General features: G+C 45.4%; 1 protein-coding gene across 1 annotated transcript in view; it reads left to right on the top strand.

Moving 5' to 3' along the window:
* The window catches only part of NTMT2 (N-terminal Xaa-Pro-Lys N-methyltransferase 2), a 110611-nt gene extending 98365 nt beyond the window's left edge, over positions 1 to 12246 (top strand). Inside the window, exon 4 of the mRNA XM_077452598.1 lies at positions 5834 to 12246. Within this exon, the coding sequence (XP_077308724.1) occupies positions 5834 to 6090 (257 nt within the window). The 3' untranslated portion in view covers positions 6091 to 12246. The remainder of the gene's footprint in view (positions 1 to 5833) is intronic.
* The last annotated feature ends 6844 nt before the right edge of the window (positions 12247 to 19090 follow it).

The following is a 19090-nucleotide window of genomic DNA, read 5'->3' as shown; positions in this document are numbered from 1 at the left end:
ACGAGGCAACATCTCCAGAAGAGAAGAACAGAAGAGAAGAACAGCGGCAACAGAAGACCGGGCCACCGCTTGTAAAAGAGCTAGAAGAAGGCGCGGTGGCCCGGCAAGAAGAACCGAAGAGGGGGACAAGATCCTCGAAGTCGGAAGAAGAGGGCGGCGGCAGCGAAGAAGAAAGTCGGGCTCCTCCGCTAGTAAAAGAGCTAGTAGAAGATAGTGGACAAATCCGGCGAGAAGACCCCCGAAGATGGAAGAAGACCCCCGGAGCTGTGCAATAAACTATTTTAACCCTTGTGTGTTGTGTTTTTTTTTTACTTTTTTTTACAGGTGAATGGGTAGGGGTACATTGTACCCCATACTCATTCACATAGGGTGGGGGGCCGGGATCCGGGGGCCCCCTTATTAAAGGGGGCTCCCGGATTCCGATAAGCCCCCTGCCCGCAGACCCCAACAACCAACGGCCAGGGTTGTCGGGAAGAGGCCCTTGTCCTCATCAACATTTAATCAAAAGGCCTCGATGGCAAGCAGATATCAAGAAGGGGGATATAAGATCCTTACTAGGTGGTATAGAACACCAAAAGTGTTACATCAAATTTACCCCCAGATATCAGAGACATGTTGGAGATGTCATGGAGCAGAAGGAACATTATTACATATATTTTGGGAATGTCCAAAAATTAGAGTGTTCTGGGAGATGGTAGCCGATACTATTGTAAGGATTACAGGAATTGACCTGGGAGATAAACCGGCAACTTTTCTGCTGCTGGACATCCCAATGGCAATAGAAAGATTCAAAAATTCTTTGCTGAGACATTTATTGATAGCAGCAAGGGCATGTATCCCGGTTCTGTGGAAAAAAAGCAACCCTCCAGCTAGAGCACAGTGGTTTCAGAGAATTGCAGAAATCCAACAAATGGAAAATTTAACAATGACAATGAGAGATCAAGACGAGAAATATCAGAAGATCTGGGCTCCATATCTAAATTATAGAGAAAGTATGATGTGAAACATTTCGAAATATGATAGAGCAGGCGGGTGGTGGTGGGGGGGGGGAGTGAGGGGGGGGATTATAGTGAAAATTCAAACTTTTTTTTTTTTTTTTTTTTTTTCTCTTGTTTGTATATTTATTTATTTATTTTTCTGGGAGGGAAGGGTGAGGGAGGGGGGAGGATGACATGGAATTGAGGTACGGATTGAAATATTATAAGACTGCTATAGCTGTTAAAGAAGTTGTAGATGTAAAACGAAATGTAATGCGAAATCTATGGAAAGAAAAGATGAAAAAATAAAGAATTTATAAAAAAAAAAAAAAAACATGGGGACAAGGTGCTTTGGGGTGGGGGGGCGCGCGGCCCCCCCAAGACTTTTCTCCGGGCGCGAAAAGTTCGCTCATTTCAAAAGTATGGCAGACTGGCACACACACGGCCTCATTGACTGCCGAAATGCGAGTCCGGCGGGCAGATTGGAGTGCAAAAATACTTTCTTAGTCCGCCGGACTTTTGGGTAAAAAAAGTCCGCTGGAGCCTACACACGGGCGGATTGTCCGGCGGACTTGAGTTCGCCGGACTTTTCCACCGGATTGTTTGATCATGTGTATGAGGCAAAAACCTGCGAAAGGACCCAATATTACGTGGCATAAAGGAGAAGGATGATTACTGGTTGGCAACCCTGCTTGACCACCGTTATAAGGGGAAGGTCTCAGAAGTCATCCTGTCCCCACAGAGATAAAATCTCTTGAGGACACGTTAAAGAGGATTTTATTGAACGTTTTTCCTGACTCCAGTAGGTTACAGTGTCGTGTAAAATGTTGTTTTGAGTCTTCTGTTGGTTAAGAGAGGATTGTTGGAGTGAGACCTTTTCGGAATTTTTTTTAGTCCTCGCCACCCAGGGCTGTCAGTTTCCACACATCCCATCGGCAGTGTCTGCATCACATGGTGGACGATTACCAAAACAGAGATGGAGCACTTTCCAGCTGAAAATCCACTGACTTACTGAGTCATGAGAATAGACCATTGGCCAGAACTTGCCCAATATGCTATTAAGTTGTTGGGCTGCCCTGTATCCAGCGTGCTTTCAGAATATTCAGTGCTGCAGGAGGTTTCATTACTGATCATAGAACTCTTCTGTCCACAGACTCCGTGGACCATTTGACTTTTATAAAAATGAATCGGTCCTGGATTACCAGCTATGAAGCACCTGATCCTGATGCCATGATTAAGTCTTTTTGGGATGTAGAATCTCTGCAGGACTTTGAGGGTGTTCAATCGTTTCATCTGGAAGAATCTTTTGCAGGTGCATATCATTGCAATTTTTTTGCCTTCATCAAGAGCACCTCTATAGGGTTACGGTGGGAAGGCGTTCCCAATACCCAAATACCAATTTTTCTGCACCTGTTTGACAGGTGCATATCATTGCATTTTTTTTACAGCAAGGCCAATTCTTGCTTTCATCAGGATTACCTCTATAGGGTTACAGTGGGAAGGTGCCACCAACACCCAAAGACAAATTTTTATGCACCCGCTACTTCTATACAAAGTCAAAGTGACACCAGGATGTATCCAAAAAATCTCTGATCTTGTTCCCAGTGCAATACATTGTGGCCTCATCCACACTGACTCCCCAGCTGTTACTGAGCAAAATAAAGGCAGCTTGCAGGGAAAATTTCTTTTTTTTGGCTTTATAAATGCAATTATTACTGCAGCAGATCCTAGACATGGTACAGATCTTCCAATTTACAGGTAGACTAAGGGGACCCTGGCACTATAATGGAATCATTTTTCATTTTTAGGCTTTCACTTTAAAAATCTAAAAATCACTGCTCATTTAAAAATGACATTTTTCACAAACTTTTTTTTTTTATTGATACATGTCCTCCCAGGGCAGGACCCAGACCCCTATAACCACTGTATGCCCATTTACTTGCATGTAAGCCTTCAAAAGGGGCACTTTTGATTTTTGACATTTTGGTCCCATTGACTTTAATTGGGTTTGTCATTCGGGTTCCAAACTTTCACGGTGTTCGGGAGTTCTGTTGCGAACCGGACAGGGGTCCATTCGGCCTATCCCTAGTGGCTACAGATGCAAAGGCATGGTCAAGATCTGACAAGTCACTTTAGGTGAATTCATACAAGTTCCAGAAGTGCATTTTCAACAATAACCCAGGGTAGAGAAGTCTTCAGATATAAAAATTACAGTCTGGGACCATACAGCACTGTCAGCAAAGTGGAGATTAGGTTGATCGTCTGAGGACGAGTGAGGGGGCACAGTGGTGTAGTGGTTAGCACTCTTGCCTAGCAGTAAAAAGGGTTGCTGGTTCGCATCCCAACCATGACACTACCTGCCTGGAGTTTGCATGTTCTTCCTGTGCCTGCGTGGGTTTCCTCCCACACTCCAAAGACATGCAGGTCGGTTAATTGGCTTCTGCCCTAGTGTATGAATGGGGACCTTGGATTGTGGGCTCCTTGAGGGTAGGGACCGGTGTGAGTGTGCAATGTACAGGGATAGGGACAATTGTAGACACTCACTCAGGTTGAACTGGATGGACTGGTGTCTTTATTCAATCTTACTAACTATGTAACTATGTAACATGAGAGCCTAAGGGATAGTAGTAAAACTAAGAGAAGCCAAACTCAAGCTATGTCTTTTAGAAGATGTTAGTATCTCTTAGAACATCCTCCAAAAAATGGTAGGGAATAAGAAGTTCAGACTAGAGAGTGATGAAGATGTGGGTGAAAGATAAAGAATGGGGAGAGTAGGATAAATAAGTGTAGAAGTGCAGGGTCAGGGAGGAATGAGCTGGGAAGAGTCAAAGGAAAGAGGGTGGACTTGGGGAAAGGCAGAGCCGAGGGAATGGTTGGGAGAAAGAGGGGAAGAGTTACCCCTGCCTACAATTGTCAGGTGACGACCCTGACAACAGGGGGGGGGGGGGGGTAGAGGGCTGCATTAAAGAGGTGATGGGGAAACCATCTCAGACAGGTTCTCGCAAAGATGCAAGAGAAAAAGAAATGGTTCCACATAACACAGTAACTTTTGAAATATAGGTCTGACGGTTTGCCTAAGGGGGATCAGCTTTGGACAAGACCAAAACATGTGTCAAATGGTTCCCTTTTCCATATCACGTCTCCAGCAGTGGTCTGATGTGTTGGGGTAAAATTTGTGAAAGACAGTTAGGGGGTCCTGTACCATCTTGTTAGGGAGAATTGAAGTATTTTCTGACGTTGTTCCTCAGTAAAAGTTTGTTGAAAGTCCTTTTACCAGCATTGCAGGAAGGCTCTAAATCCCTGCCGTGGAGAGGAAAGGGGGTCATACAAGATGGACATGGAGTGACAGAGTCAGCACATTGAATTAAGAACTTGAGTTAAAGAAGGATTTCAAGCACAGGAGAGAAGATAAAAAGTGTAATGCTTTCCCCAAGCTTTGGACCAGGGTTGCCAACAGTCAGTAAATTTACAGTTTGTAAAAATAAGTGATTTTTACAACAGTCTGCTAATATAAGGGGCTGATAATGTGTCGTGCTGTGTTTACGTGTAAACCAAGCAAATAACTTGTTATGGGCATTGTCAGTGTTCCCATATTGTGTTTATACTGTTTAAATATTGTTTGTCCTAGTTTTAATAGGAGTTCTGTATTTTTCAGGTTGTCAGTAAAAAATGTGCTCTGTTAGTAAATTGTTTTGTCAGTAAAAAATGCTGCGGGAGGTTGGCAACACTGGTCAGGATGTAAGCACTGTCGGGAGCAGTCAGATCCTCCATGGATGGCCTATGTCCACAGAGTATAACGTGAGACACTTGATATGTACCCTGAGAAGTCAGAGTACGAAGAGAGCTGTCTTTCTGATCACAGAGGAAAATTAGGGTTGCCAATTATTAGGTATAATGGTGAGTTGGTTGAGGATAACCCAAAGGTCTTGAAAGCAGTTGCACATATGCTTAGGGTTGCGCCTCTTGTGAGGTGAGCTTTAAGGTCAGAATGTTTTCACTAGTTGGGAGGTTGCATTAAATGAGAGAATACCTTATTTTTGGTAATATCTAGAAGGGGATGCCCCTATTTTGTTTTGGTAAGCAGTGTAGAGACAGCTTAAAGTGGAGGGCCACCCTGAAAACAAAAAAAATATTAAAAATTACAAAAAAAAAAAAAAAAAAAAAATGAAAAAAAATTTTTTTTTTTACTTACCAGAAATGCCTGTTGCTAGGCACTTTCTCCTAATCTTCCTCTTCCTCCTCCGCGGAGATCTTCTGTCTTCTGTCTTCGTCGCGGCGTCTTCTGGGTAATGAGTCGCGCTGTGTTCTGGGAACTGTGTGTTCCAGAACACAGCGCGTCCCATTCAGAAAGCGCTGCGGGACTCGCGCATGCGCAGTAGCTGCGGGACTCGCGCATGCGCAGTAGGAAACGGGCAGTGAAGCCGTAAGACTCCACTGCCTGTTTCCCTTACAAGGAATGGCAGCACCGGGACCCGAGAGCCGAGGGACGGGTCGGCCTCGGGCGGCCGACATCGCAGGCACCCTGGACAGGTGAGTGTGTTGATTAAGTCAGCAGCTGCAGTGTTTGCAGCTGCCGACTTTTTTTTTTTTTTTTTTATAACCGGCCCTCCTCTTTAAGTCGAGGCCGACAATCCCCTTTTTAACTATTTAACAAAACATCAAATCAGGGAGACTAGAGATAGAAGGTAGATAACATTTACAGTAAAAAATAAAAATCACCATTTCTGAATATCATATCACCCTCTTTGTACAGAGGGTTTGTATTTACTTACAGTATATTATTAATGAGAAGCTGTTTAAAGTCTTGATTCTTATGCTGATTATACTTAAATGTTTTATTTGTGTTTTGTTTTTAGGTCACCTGACCGACAGAGATCTCTTGATATTCCTCCTACGCTGCAAAACTGCTTTGAAAGAAAATGGTGTCATAATAATAAAAGATAATGTAGGCAGGCAAGGTTGTCGGCTGGATCCTCTTGACAGCAGTGTGATTAGAGATATTCACGTATTAAGAAACATCGTTGAGAGAGCAGGGATGGCCATCCTTGCAGAAGAGAAACAAAGAGGTTTCCCAGAACTCTGTGTTCCAATATGGATGATTGCAATCCAATAGTCATTTCACATCATTGCATTGTTTGCTATGAGAAGTATTCCTTTGACTCCTCATTGGAGGTTCTATTAGTATTTTATCATCCAACATTTGTGGCTAACCTGCATTACATTTTTTGGTTTTATTCTATGACATCAGAGTTGATAACAAAAGTATAGCCATTTATTTATGTATTTTAGACTATAATTATATAATTATAATTATACTATAATTAAAAATCATGTAATGTTATTTAAGTTTCCAGGGGACTAAGTACATATCGCACTTGGTCCCGTTCAAATCCATCCCTTAGTTTCTAAAGCAGCATTGGTCAGACAGGTTCCCAATCTACCCCGTCTGACAATGCTGCTAGATAGGAGACAGATTTGTGATTGACAGCTTTTGTCTCTGGCAGCAGTTGCCCCTTTGGGGGGGTGGGGGTGTCAGTGATGCCATTTACTAAAAAATCTCACAGCCTCTTGCAATGTGTCTATCAGTGGCTGCGTTTACACATGCACAGTGAATTATACAGTGCAGCAGTGCTGAAGGATCTTTCAGTTTTACCAATAAACGATCAGCAATGGTGGGCTGTGTTATACCTGGCACAGGTCTCAACATTACTCATTCAAAAAATGATCACTCATACAGCACTGTACGATCCATTGGCCAGGCTAGGCTGTGTACATATAAAAGCAGCTGCTGATAGATACAGAGAGCCACAGCTCTTAACCATCTGTACTACTATGAATGAACAGGGCAGACATCAGAAATTTTTAGGGCCAGCTTTAGGCCTGGATCCGCCCAGGCCTGACATCATTGGTGCACTATAAGGTAAATATCTCCTGAAAGGCACATGTTTAGGAGATATTCACAGTACCTATAGGTAAGATATTATTATTAATATTTACAAGTTGCACAGAGGGGTTTACAACCATTTTAATATATGAAAATGAAAAGTGTATCCCAAGTCATCAGTGCTTTCAAGATTTAACAGTAAGGAACAGGCAGCACACATGAGGAGTGCATATGCAGGAAGTAGCCAGAGGTGGCAGCAAAGAGCCCAATGCCAGCTTAATGACACAGAGCAGCAGCAGCTGCTGACTCACATGCATACAGAAACCCAGCACACCAACTGGGCGCCCATGCACCTGCCCCTGACTTCTCCCTGCCCTGCCAAGTGGCTGGGCCTCTCGGGACACCCAGGCCCCCTACAAGTGTATGAGCTGTCCCCCTTGATGGTGGCCCTGTGAATGAACAGTCAGTCTTGCTTGTGCATTCATAATAGTAAAAGGTCAATTAGAGCACAGTTTCTACACTTTTTCTTCAGAGTAGCGACAGATATCTTACACAGAGCCACAGCTCTGAATCAGTTTATAATATTACTATTATTATCAATGACCAAGCAACAAGCAGAGCTGAATGTTCTATATTAATAGTGACAGATCACTCAAATTAGAGGAAGGAAGGGGGCTGGCTGTAACTCCCCCACAGGAACACCCATAATTTGGGCTTCAAAAGGCGGATAAGCTACAGTAGACAATGGGTGGGCAATGTAGAATTCAATCAGGGGCCAAGGAGTATGTGCATTTGAACCCCTGGGTGTATATAAAATGTTAACATTTTAGTGATAGTTCTTTTTTAAAGTGGATGTAAACCCAAAAATTATATATATATTTTTGTCTGGCACAATGTAGAGTATGGGATTTCAGATTAGCTGTGCCCAGTCTTGCCACAAAGAGTTAATCCAGCTCTGAGCAATCCTCATATCTTTTTTCAGTGAAATAAAAAGGACAAACTGTGAAATCTTTGTCTGTTCTTCCCCCTTGCTGTGATTGACAGGTGATTTACGTATCTCGTGCACTAGCCTAAGACATGCATTATTTTTTAATTCCCACCCCCACTCCTTTCTTCAGAAGCTCTGCAAGGATTGGCTGTTCCACACCTCAGCATGATTTGGCATGCTGAAGTCATGTGGGGACTTTTCTGGGTTTTGACTGGATGTTAGTGATCATAGCAGAAGTTCAGTAGAAGAAATACACAGGAGAAAATAGATGTTGATAAGGGGAGTGTATAGGTGGGCAGGGAGTCTACTGACATCACGACTCCACCCACTGAGCCCTGGAAAACAGACCCACCCACAAAATCTGCAGTTTTTCGGGTCTCATAGCAGACAGAGGGGAGACATTTGACAGATAAGTATACATGCAGGAGGCATGTATATCCTTCTAGATAACCAGTAGTTTAGAAAGGATGAGAGTAGGTTTACATCCACTTTAAGTTATATCAAGAGTTGCACTAACACACCCTCTTTATTGTTTTCTCCCCACAATTAAGAATAATGAGCTCAATTCACAAAGTAATATCACATGTAATATTTGGATTGGATGACTCATTCTATCCAAATATTGCATGCAATAAATAAAATGTCAATTCATTATCAATTTATGTGGTAATTACTGAAAAATTAAGAAACACACAGTAAATATTGCATACACTGATATAAAAGTCAATACACTAACAGAAAAAAAAAAGTTAAATAACTTAAGGTCTAGCCCCTTTGCTATTTAACATATGTATACATTAATAGTTGGTTATTAAGGAGTCAGTATAGCCATTTGTGGCCAATGACATTACCCAGGCGAACCCGACCATTTTGTTTACAATGGCGGTGAGGACTCGGAGATGTAATTTGCCATGAGGAAAGCTACAGGATCAGTTGTGTCTTGGAGGGCATCCATTTTTTCTCTTTTGTTCATTGTGATTGATGTGAACCTGCATTGCTGGATGACATGATTGATGTTTCTAAGGTATGTTCTTTTTTTTATGAACAAGTAATATGTACCTTTTACTCATTCACATTCACATGGGGAGGGCTGGTATCTGGGAGCCCTCGTCAACAGTCATATCAGACCTGAAAGGCCTGGTATGGATTGTGAAGGAACCTCCCCCCCCCCCCCATGCTTTTTCCTTTTTTGTCCCTTTGTTTAGATTGATTCATAAGTTGGGAATCTCCAATTGACCGTTGAATGTGCAGGGCAGGCAGGGCTCAAGTCCTGCGGGAACGCATGGGAACGGAGTTCCTGTACTTTTTCCACAACAGGAACTCAGTTCCCGTTAGCAGCCGTGTTGTGCAAGACTTTGAAGTATGCGAGCTGTGTGGCAGGTGCTACACCAGCAGCCGCTGACACAGCTCGCAATAGTAAGTGCCGCACACCTGACCATTCAGGCATTGCCAGTAGGGGGTCCCATAATAGCTTCCGCTTCGATTTACCTGTCAGTCACAGCTAGCTGATGGGTAGATCAGGTCTAGGTCTAGCTGACGGGTAGATCAGCTATTCTGCTCACAGGACATGCAGGGAGAGAGGTGAGCTGAGGGAGGAACATCAGTTTGGGGTGGTAAGCTCAGCACAATACCTGGCAAAGTTTAATGCCAAGAGGGAAGTTTATGTGGAAATATGTGAAAGGTTGGAATAGCAGCGAGTGTGTGTTGGAGCCCCTGCAGAGTTTGCAGCCCCCCCCAAGCTAACATACATCTCCTAAACAGGAACACATCACTATCTCCCCAAGCATTCTGCCCAGATAATGTGCAGTTAATTTATGACCTTTCCGTTTAACCCTGTGTTATCCAAACTCTGTTCAATGAAAAGTGTAAACTCACCACATAAACACTCTATATACAAAATAACATTCCCCAATAAAGATCAGAACATGATGTTCACATTTGCATGGAAGCACAATTGAATGAATGCTGATTATTCTGAGAATTACCATATTTATGTTTATTGAGGATTCTTTTTTTTAATGTACTAACAGTTAAGCTTCATACACACAATACGAAAATTGGATGAAAAATACCACTTTTGAAGCGTTTGTGCATATGAGCGTGCCATTTTTTTTTCTTTTTGGTGGGGGAGTGGATCTTAGGTGGGAGTTCCCACACTTTTTCCCCCAGGACTTGACCCCTGAGGGCAGGGATGACTCACTGGTTGTTAGGACACCAGCGGGTGCCAGATTCCTGACAACCAGCATCTCTGTACCGGAACTGTCACATTTAGTAGAGGTAGGAATACCACTGCTAAATGTTTTACTTCCCGCTGCATCCGGAAGTCGTGTCTGCTGTAAAATAGGGTGTAAAAAATGTGTTAACTGCAAAATAAAATATTTAAGAGCGATAGTTAACACACTTTTTTGTGAACTGAACATTGTAAAATTGATCCTTAGATAAATACTGCACGAGTTATTTTAAACACAAAAATTTGTGCAGTACTTATTTCGTAGTGACTTGAGCACTATGTCACCTATTTTTTTGTTCTAGTTTTACCTGTTGCTTGTCTGACTAAAATATACTCTTTTACAGGTTACTAAAATAATATTTTATTGTTACATGTCCATAGACATATAAGAAAATGCACTACTTTATTTATTAAGTTCCTTTCACTTGAATATTGTCCAATCATTACACTGATAATCAAGCTGTGCATGGAGCATAATAACTGTAGGTGGTCATTTTGTAGCTATTTGCAGTTTCCTGCATGTTTTGAACCATATCTGGAAAAACTGTACAACTGCAAAATGTTTATGTTTACAGTAGATGGAAACTATAATTGAATGACATTTAGTTTGCCTGAAGTGGCATTTAAGCCATAATTTTAACATTGCCCTATGGGTAGCTTATAAAAAGTCTTACCTGTAGGTGCCTTGGAAATGGCCTGAGCTTGCGCCATTTAGTAGATATGAACATAAGGTCCAGCCAATGATATATCTAGTGCAAGTGCAGTACGCTCTACATTCACAGAAGTCTGACTGTGCCATGAATGTAGAGAGTGCTGTGCCACAATGGTGACTCCCGGGTGCATGCACAGGGAAGACATCATCACGGCCCAGCCATTCAAACATCCAGAGAGTGCGAACTCAGAAAGAAGACCGGGCAAAGATGGAAACACCAGGAGCAGTAACAGTGTGCTGCTGGAGGGCTCCTTTTGGTAAGTCCGCACCACATATTAGCTCATTATGGAATTAAATTGCAGTGGGCTTATTTTATTTTGTATTTTGTGGTAGCATTTAATACTGCTTTAATCACTTTGAATCATAAATAATTGCCATTTTTTAAAGAAAATACAATACATTTTTGGCATCCTTTTTGGCATCTCGGTGCTGCTGATTTCATTCAGTCTCTTCACAGCCACATCCTATCTACATGTGGGCACTCCCAACAACAGCGGTGAGTGGTAACAATGATGACATGCCTGTACAATGACCATTAGCATAGTCTTTTAAGCTGGACATACACTGATCAAAATCCAGTCTGCTCAATGGGGACCAGGCAAAGTCCAATCAGTGTTCGCCTGCTACTGCTTGACAGAGTTTGATTGTTCGGTGAAGGGATATGCTGAAAAACCTTTCTCAATCAGAAACTTCAGCCAACTGGCTACAGCAGCTGATGAGTGTATTTTGATAGCTGCCAGCAGCTGCTGTCCGAATCCAATGTCCCGATATGGAGGATTACTCTATCCACCTCATTTTGTGTTGATGGAGGAATCAGTTTTTTTTTTTTTCTTTTCATTCAGCCCGCTGGCTGAACAAAAAAAAAACAGTATATGGCCAGCTTTAGTTTCCAGCAGAGGCAGGAGAGTACTTGGGACACAGGGGCAAAGCACTGTCAACACAAAACAGGAGGTTCATGAACAAGGACTTTAGTGATAGCCCTTTATAAGTTGGTGTTATGTTAGTGAATGCTGTAAATTTAAAAAGATTGAAAATGACTTTTGAAATTTCATGAACATGTTAAGATTATCTGAGATTTTAGTGATTGGGTTTACATATGCTTTAAATCTGTAAAAGTCATTCATCAGTATCGAAGCACTACTGGAAAATGTAGCTCGATTGCAATTCACATCCATGTTTGCTTTTATTGTCAGATTATCTGTGATTGATACTTAATCTTGATATGGGATGTAATGATTCTTTTCTAGGCCAGGTCAGTGATACAGTGCATTAAAATGCTTTTCATTGATTTTAAATGTTAATTTTCTGAAAATATGTGAAATTATTTGTTTTCTGATAAAAATAAATGAAGAAAGGTAACCTTTTAGCAAAGGCATTAAAATCTATATTTACTTTGTAGCATTGTTGAAAATACTAGTTATGACGAAGTAGTTAATAAAATATTGCTGTCAATTATTTATTACTTTTTTAATCTACTCATTCACACTGTGCTGTTTCAAAATATCTAACATTTATAAGATCAATAAAGATCTGTCAAAAGTAGAGGAATGTAAAACTTTCATTGGTACAACTATGCCCATGTTTGTTTTATTGTGAAAGTTGATTGTATTGAGAGATAATTGATTTATTTACAATGAAGAGGTGGTCACTTTATCACTGAAATGAAAGCATGGTATGTTTACAACTACAATTGGTGGATGGATGATGTTAATCCTCAATGAGGTGACTGCCATCATGAGGAGCTAGAGTTCAGTGTTACTATAAATCTAGAAGGCCACAATAATTATAATTTATTGCAGGGGGAGGAGCTTTACTTTTAAATACATGTGCATAGATGCACACTGAAATATACTAATGAGCTCAAAGGCATACCTGGGTAAATCCGAGATAAAAATAAGCATTGTCATCAGAGGAGTAACTAGAACCTTCAGGTCCCGGTGCAAGAAACCATGAAGGGCTCCCTGTCCCCAGGCCGGGCTCTTCTCTCCGAGCCTGGTGGTGGAACTCTAAGGCCCTGTCACATGTGTGACCTTTGCGACCCTGGTAGTTCTGCCACTGCTGTCAGTAGTTGTTTATTTTATTTTTTTATTAATATTTTTTACCATTTTATTGTATGTATTTTTTTTCACAATTCTATTCTTTATTATTTTTTTACAGTTTTTTAGGACCCCTGTTGGAAGGCTTTGGTGATATATCAGGGGTCCAAACAGATCTTTGAGACAGATAAAGAAGACTGAAGACACAGCCCTCAATCTCCATCTCTGTAGTCTCAGCAGAACAGAATGAATGGACAGGAATACCTCTGTACAGAGCTTCCCATTCATTCACAAACTAAAGCATATTAAACACAGTTTACTTTGCTTCAGATATAAAGGAACATATTCAGTGATTGGTATGGATCACTGACTATTCATTCTGGCAAAAAAGGAGCCGGTAAATGACATATATACTGGCCCCTTCCCCACTCTCCATCCTTACACATCCCCTGCAGCAGCTGGCGGAAGAGGAGAACGGCAGGAGAGCACACAGCAGGGCAGCCAGACTTGGATAGTAGGTGCAGCAGGTGACAGCATTTAGAGAATGCCTGTGATAGGGAGAGGAGGAGAAGTGGGCTTTCAGCTGCTGCAGGAGGAAATCGCAGGGGATTGGTTTCTCTACATGCCGCCACCACCCCTCCTAGTATCCAGGTGTACAGGGGGGGCCACACAATCCCCCTCGAGCATAGGGGCAGGTTGCAATTGCGACCCTTGTAGTTACTCCCCTGATTGTTACCATAGCTGCCTCAGAAATCTGTAAGAAAATCCAAGGAAGCAAAGTTCATAAGACTTAAGCGTTACAATATGACATGATAAATGGTTACCACCACAAGATCTGTCTCTTTTGCAGATGATGCTCTATCTATGAGTTTCTTACCCATCCGGGACTCTCCTCCTGATTAGCGGAGACTCAGCAGCAGCGTCATTACGCAAACCTGGTCATCCATAAAGACCCTCATCCGAGTGACGGACAGAAAGTTGTGGAGAAAGAAAGGAGGAGGCGGTTTTTTGCTCTGCTCCTCCAACATGGCTAAGATGTCACTCGGATTAGGGTCTTTATGGATGACCAGGTTTGCATATTGAAAAACCTTGGTATTTGATGATTCATTGGAGAGCTCTAGATAACTCCAAGAATCCAGAGTGATCGGACGGCCACCTTGCCTCTCTCTACGGTGACCGAGAGGAGAAGCAGGACGTAAGACGGTTTCCGGAACTTTTCAATCCAGGCTGGTAACCTTCGGATGATCCGCATGTACTCACGCCCTCAGTAGTGTGTCGGAACGGAATACACACAAAAGAACCCTGCAGAGGGCTGTCTGCCTGCGCTAACGACTCCGTTGGTCTGGAGTCCACCCATTGCGGTAAGAGTCAAACCTTTTTCAGATTTGGACGCGATAGTGGTAAAGTCAGGAAGGTTTCACCGAATTCGCGAAAAGGACTGATTTTCCCATTCGTTGTTTTCAGTTGGAACTAAGATTTCTTAATTACAAGGACTTCCTTTTTCTTGATTGAATTTTTTCACATGATGCTTTTTTTGATTTATTTGCATTTTATATATAATTTGTACTGAGTTTTATTACTCTTTTCACTTTGGCTTTCACGTATATTCAGCTCAACTTTATGTATAATTTTTTATTGTGAACCGTCAGATGAGAACATTGTGGACCTTGATCATCTTCTGAATAAAGATCTTCTCTTTCGGAGGAGGTAATGACACTGTCCCCTGTTGTGTGTCGAACATTGAGCCCAGATAGATCATCCATTGTGTCAGCAATAGTTGGCTCTTGTCAAAGTTTATAAGCCACCCCAGTTCCATCAGACTGCAATAGTATCCCTCGGTGGTATATGAGCGGATATGGATCATTTGCCAGGAGGAGGATATCGTCCAGGTAATGGTATACCCTCAGGGGAGCTAGAACAGATATTAATATCTTTGTGAATGCCCAGGGAGAGGTGCACAGACTGAATGTCAGGGCTTAAAACTGTAGGTGGACCTGACCCACTGTAAACCTCAAGTACTTCTGGAACAAAAGGAGAATTGGAACATGCAGGTAAGCATCTTGTAGATTGATTGAAATCATCCAATCTCTTGGTTGGACTGCCTGAATAATTGTCTGCAGGGATTCCATCTTGAAGCTCTCAAGGTGGATGTACTGGTTGAGCTTTCTAGGTCTATCGCAGGCCTCCACCCACCTGTCTTTTTCTGTACTAGAAACAGGGTGTAATAGAAGCCTGTGAAGCGTTTTGCTAAGGTACGGCTGCCCCTTGGAGCTGGAGAGATGTCATGAACTGCGTTAATGCCAGAGCCTTTCCTAGAGAGGCCAGAATCTCTGTTTTTTTTTTTTAAAGATGTTCGTGGAGGAGGATGAAAAGATTCCAAAAGTGCCCCCACCGATATGTTGACAGAACCCAAGGGTCCTGGCAATGGGTAGCCTAGACCGGCATATAACACCCCTAGTCTGGCCTCTGCTGGAAGTGTCTGGGCTAACCTGGCGTCAAAAGAGCTTTGTCAGCTCTTGGGGAGTAGTCTTATTCTTCTGGGTGTTCAAAAAAAGATGCCTGGGTGCCCTTCCAGGATCTTCTGCTGCCCTTGAACTGTCGTGACTGTCTGAAGTCCCTTGAATTCGACTGACGATGAATGACTTGATGAATAGACTCTCGATCTTTGCCCCCTTCTGTCTGGTGAAAGCAGGCTAGATTTGTTCCTCCTGGAAAACAAGCATTCACATGCTATCAGTACTGGTTCAGGCATACCTTGCTGTCATGGATCGTAGGGGGGAGGGGGGCTGCAGTCCTACAGGTCACATCTGCAAGTGGTGAAATCTGATTACCAGCTGTCTTCAGGCTGAAAGGAATCATATATAAAGGGGGGAGGGGGCTCCGCTGTCACGGTCTTTTCATGCAAAATCCGTTATAACATTTCTGTCATATCATTTCTGTCACGTTATGGTGGCATCTGGTGTCATCAGTAGTCCTGGGGGTTTCAGGACCTCTGCTCGGTTAAGGGCCTCAATACTTTTGGGGAGGGGGTGCAGGCCACAGTTTCTTTCGCCCAGGAGAGATTGTGCTGGGATTGCTAATTCCACGGGGCATGGTTTTGCATAGCCTCTCAACTCCGCGTTAAAATTGCCATGGCTGTTGTGGTCCCACAGCTTGTTTCCTTGCCTTTAAATTTGAGGGGGGGGGGGGGGGGTTGTCATCAGCATCCTACAGCTGCCATTATAGGTGGGGGCGTTCGGACAGGTCCATTATCATCTGTTCTCGTTGAGGTATTTAATTTCTTTGCATCACCATGCCTTTCGATCTGGTATTTTCATTTTGCATGTGATATTGTTTCAGGTGGATTCACAGCATTACACGCTGGGCCAGCAAGGTGTATGTGTGTGTGTTTAGGATCATGAGTATAGTTAGCTAGTGCTCACATCTAGGATGTCATGTCTACAGATCCATACGGGCGGAGGTTTAATTTTTAATTGATTGTTGTCCCACAATATACTCAGAGGCGGCTCTCTAATTAGGCAAATTAGGCAGCCGCCTAAGGCCTCGCCCTCACAGGGGCCTCGTGGCCGCCTAATTTACCTCTGCTCGATCACTGGACTGAACAACAGGCTCCAGGTGCCACCTGTAAAAGCCGTGTGGGCAGCCATAGGGCACACCGGGCGGGCCGCAAGTCCATGTGGGGCCCTAAAGCAGCTGAGCTGCTCCTGCACTCCCCCTCCTGGGCTCTCCACGTCTGGCCGGCTGCCTATTGGGGTCGGGAGTCAGGCCAGGTTGTGGAAACTATCCCTGCCCTATGACTGTGAAGGGGAAGGAGGAGCTCCGGTGGATGGATCCCATCCCAGCGCCTGCTGCAGTCTGGCCGACTACCCCCAGAGATTGTGAGTGCCCGGCCGTGCCGCCCTCTTGTGTGCCTGAATAGGAGGAGCGGCACAGCTGCATATGGAGGAATTGAGCTTTCCATATTCCTCATGCAGCCGCTGAATGACCGCTTCTTCTGCGGGCGTTCACTGGCTGTAGAAAGAATATGGAAAGCTCAATTCCTCCATATGCAGCTGTCCCCGCCGCTCCTCCTATTCAGGCACACAGGAGGGCGGCACAGCCAGGCACTCACGATCTCTGGCGGGGGTTAGCCAGGCTGCAGCAAGCGCTGGGATAGGACCACCGGAGCTCCTCCTATCCAACTCTTTTACTGCCCCCATGCTCCCTGGTTCCTCACCGTTCTCCCTGCATACCCCCTCTGCTCCCTGGCTCCCCCCAGTGCTCTCTGGTCCTCCGTGCTCCCCCACTGTGCTGTCCAGCCCCCCCCACTGCTCCCCCCATGCTCTCCCCCCCACTGTGCTGTCCAGTCCCCCCATTCCTGTACTCCCTGGCTCCCCTACAGTGCTCCCCCCACAGTGCTCTCTGGTCCCCACAGTGCTCTGTGCTCCCTAGCTCCCCCATGCTTTCCCCCCCACTGTCATGTTCAGTCACCCCCCACTACTCTGCACCTCTCCCCCAGTGCTCTGTGCTCCCTGGCTCCCCCCCACTGATTCCCCCTCCCCCACAGTGCTCTCTGGTCCTCCCTGCCCCCCCCATACACTCCCCCCAGTGCTCTCCGACCACCCCGTGCTCCCTGGCTCCCCCCAACAGTGCTCTCCAGCCCCCCAGAGCTCTCTGCTCACCCGTGCTCCCTAACCCCTCCCAGTTCTAACTGCTCCCCCAGTGCTCTCTGCCCCCTGTGCTGTCCAGTCCCCCCCCCCGTGCTCTCTGCCCCTAATGCTCCCTGGCTCCCGCTGTGCTTTCAACTTACCCCCGTGCTCTCCAGCTCCCCCCACAGTGCTCTCCAGCTCCCCTTTGTGCTTTCCAGTCCCCACTATTCTCCCTGGCTCCCCCATGCTCTCCACCCCACTATGCTATCTAGCTCCCCCCAGTACTTTCCAACTCCCCCACCTTCCCATGCTCCCTGGCTCCCCCCATGCTCTCCACCACACTGTGCTATCCAGCTCCCCCGGTGCTCTCCACCCCCCACCCTCCCTATGCTCTTCTGCCCCTTCCCCAGGTCTCTCTGGCCCCTATGCTCTCTGCCCCTGCCAGGCTCCCCACTCCCGCCAGTGCACCCCCCCAGTGCCCCAGCTCCCCCAGTGCTCTCTTCCCCCCTGCTCTCCACTCCCCCAGTGCTCATGCCCCCCACAGTCTTGCCCCCCTGCTGCTTTCAGCCTCACTCCAATGCTCTCCGCCACCCCTGTTCTCTTTCTGGCCCCCTCACCCCCGGGCAGCTCTGCTAGGTTTCCCCTCTTTTCACTTAGGCTGCTGCAGGGGTCTCTCAGGCTGGGGAGCGGGGAAGGGACCGCTATCATGGGCTGCTCGGTCAATTTTTTCCCCAGTCTGAGCCTGGTGGGCAAGTTGAGCAGCGAGACTTGCAAGGATCGATAGTCCTGGAGGGAGACGAGCTCTAAAGACCTCCCAGTACTGGTGAAGGACAGGCTGACTGGAGCCAGAAAACGAGGACGGGTGGAAGGTAAAGGTGACCAGGGACCACTCCATCTCACAGCAACCAGATCCTCTGGAAAGAGCAGGACACTGTCCCCACCCAGAATGAGAATGGACCCTGCCTGCTGCTGGCCGTCATGAACATCCTGCTGGCATGGAAGGTACAGTACCGAGCATCACACACAGCTTCCCATAGACTGGCACTGTAGACTGGGACATGGTACACAGGAGGGGCTGCAGACAGGAACGGGGCTAGAGATCTCTCTCTCCCCCTTCCTCCCTCTCCCCTTCCCTCTCTCTCTCCCCCTCCCCCCTCTCTCTCTTCCCCCCTCTCTCTCTTCCCCCCTCTCTCTCTCCCCCCTCTCTCTCTTCCCCCCTCCCTCTCTTCCCCTCCCCCTCTCTCTTCCTCCCTTTCTCCCCTCTCTCTCTCCCCCTCCCCTCTCCCTCTCTTCCTCCCTCTCCCTCTCCCTCTCTTCCCCTCCCCCTCTCTCTCTTCCTCCCTCTCTCCCCCCTTTTCCCCCCCTCTCTCTCCCCCTCCCTTCTCCCTCTCTCTCTCTCCCCCTCTCTCTTCCTCACTCTCCCTCTCTCTCTCCCTCTCTTCCCCTCTTCCCTCTCTCTCTCTCCCCCGCTCCCTCACTCTCTTTCCCTCCCTGTCACCCTCCCTCACTGTGCTGGTATCCCCCCCACTCTGCTTCCTCTGTGGATGTGGAATGATTCAGTGACACCCCCTTCCCATTCTCCCAAGGCAAAGGAGGAAATCCTAGAGGGCTTGTCACCTGTCCCAGATGTTGTAT

Source organism: Lithobates pipiens, unplaced genomic scaffold (assembly GCF_037356315.1).
Source record: "Lithobates pipiens isolate NorthernLeopardFrog02 unplaced genomic scaffold, aLitPip1_a1.2 Scaffold_23, whole genome shotgun sequence".
Lineage (NCBI taxonomy): Eukaryota > Metazoa > Chordata > Amphibia > Anura > Ranidae > Lithobates > Lithobates pipiens.
This window is presented reverse-complemented; position numbering and strand designations above follow the sequence as displayed.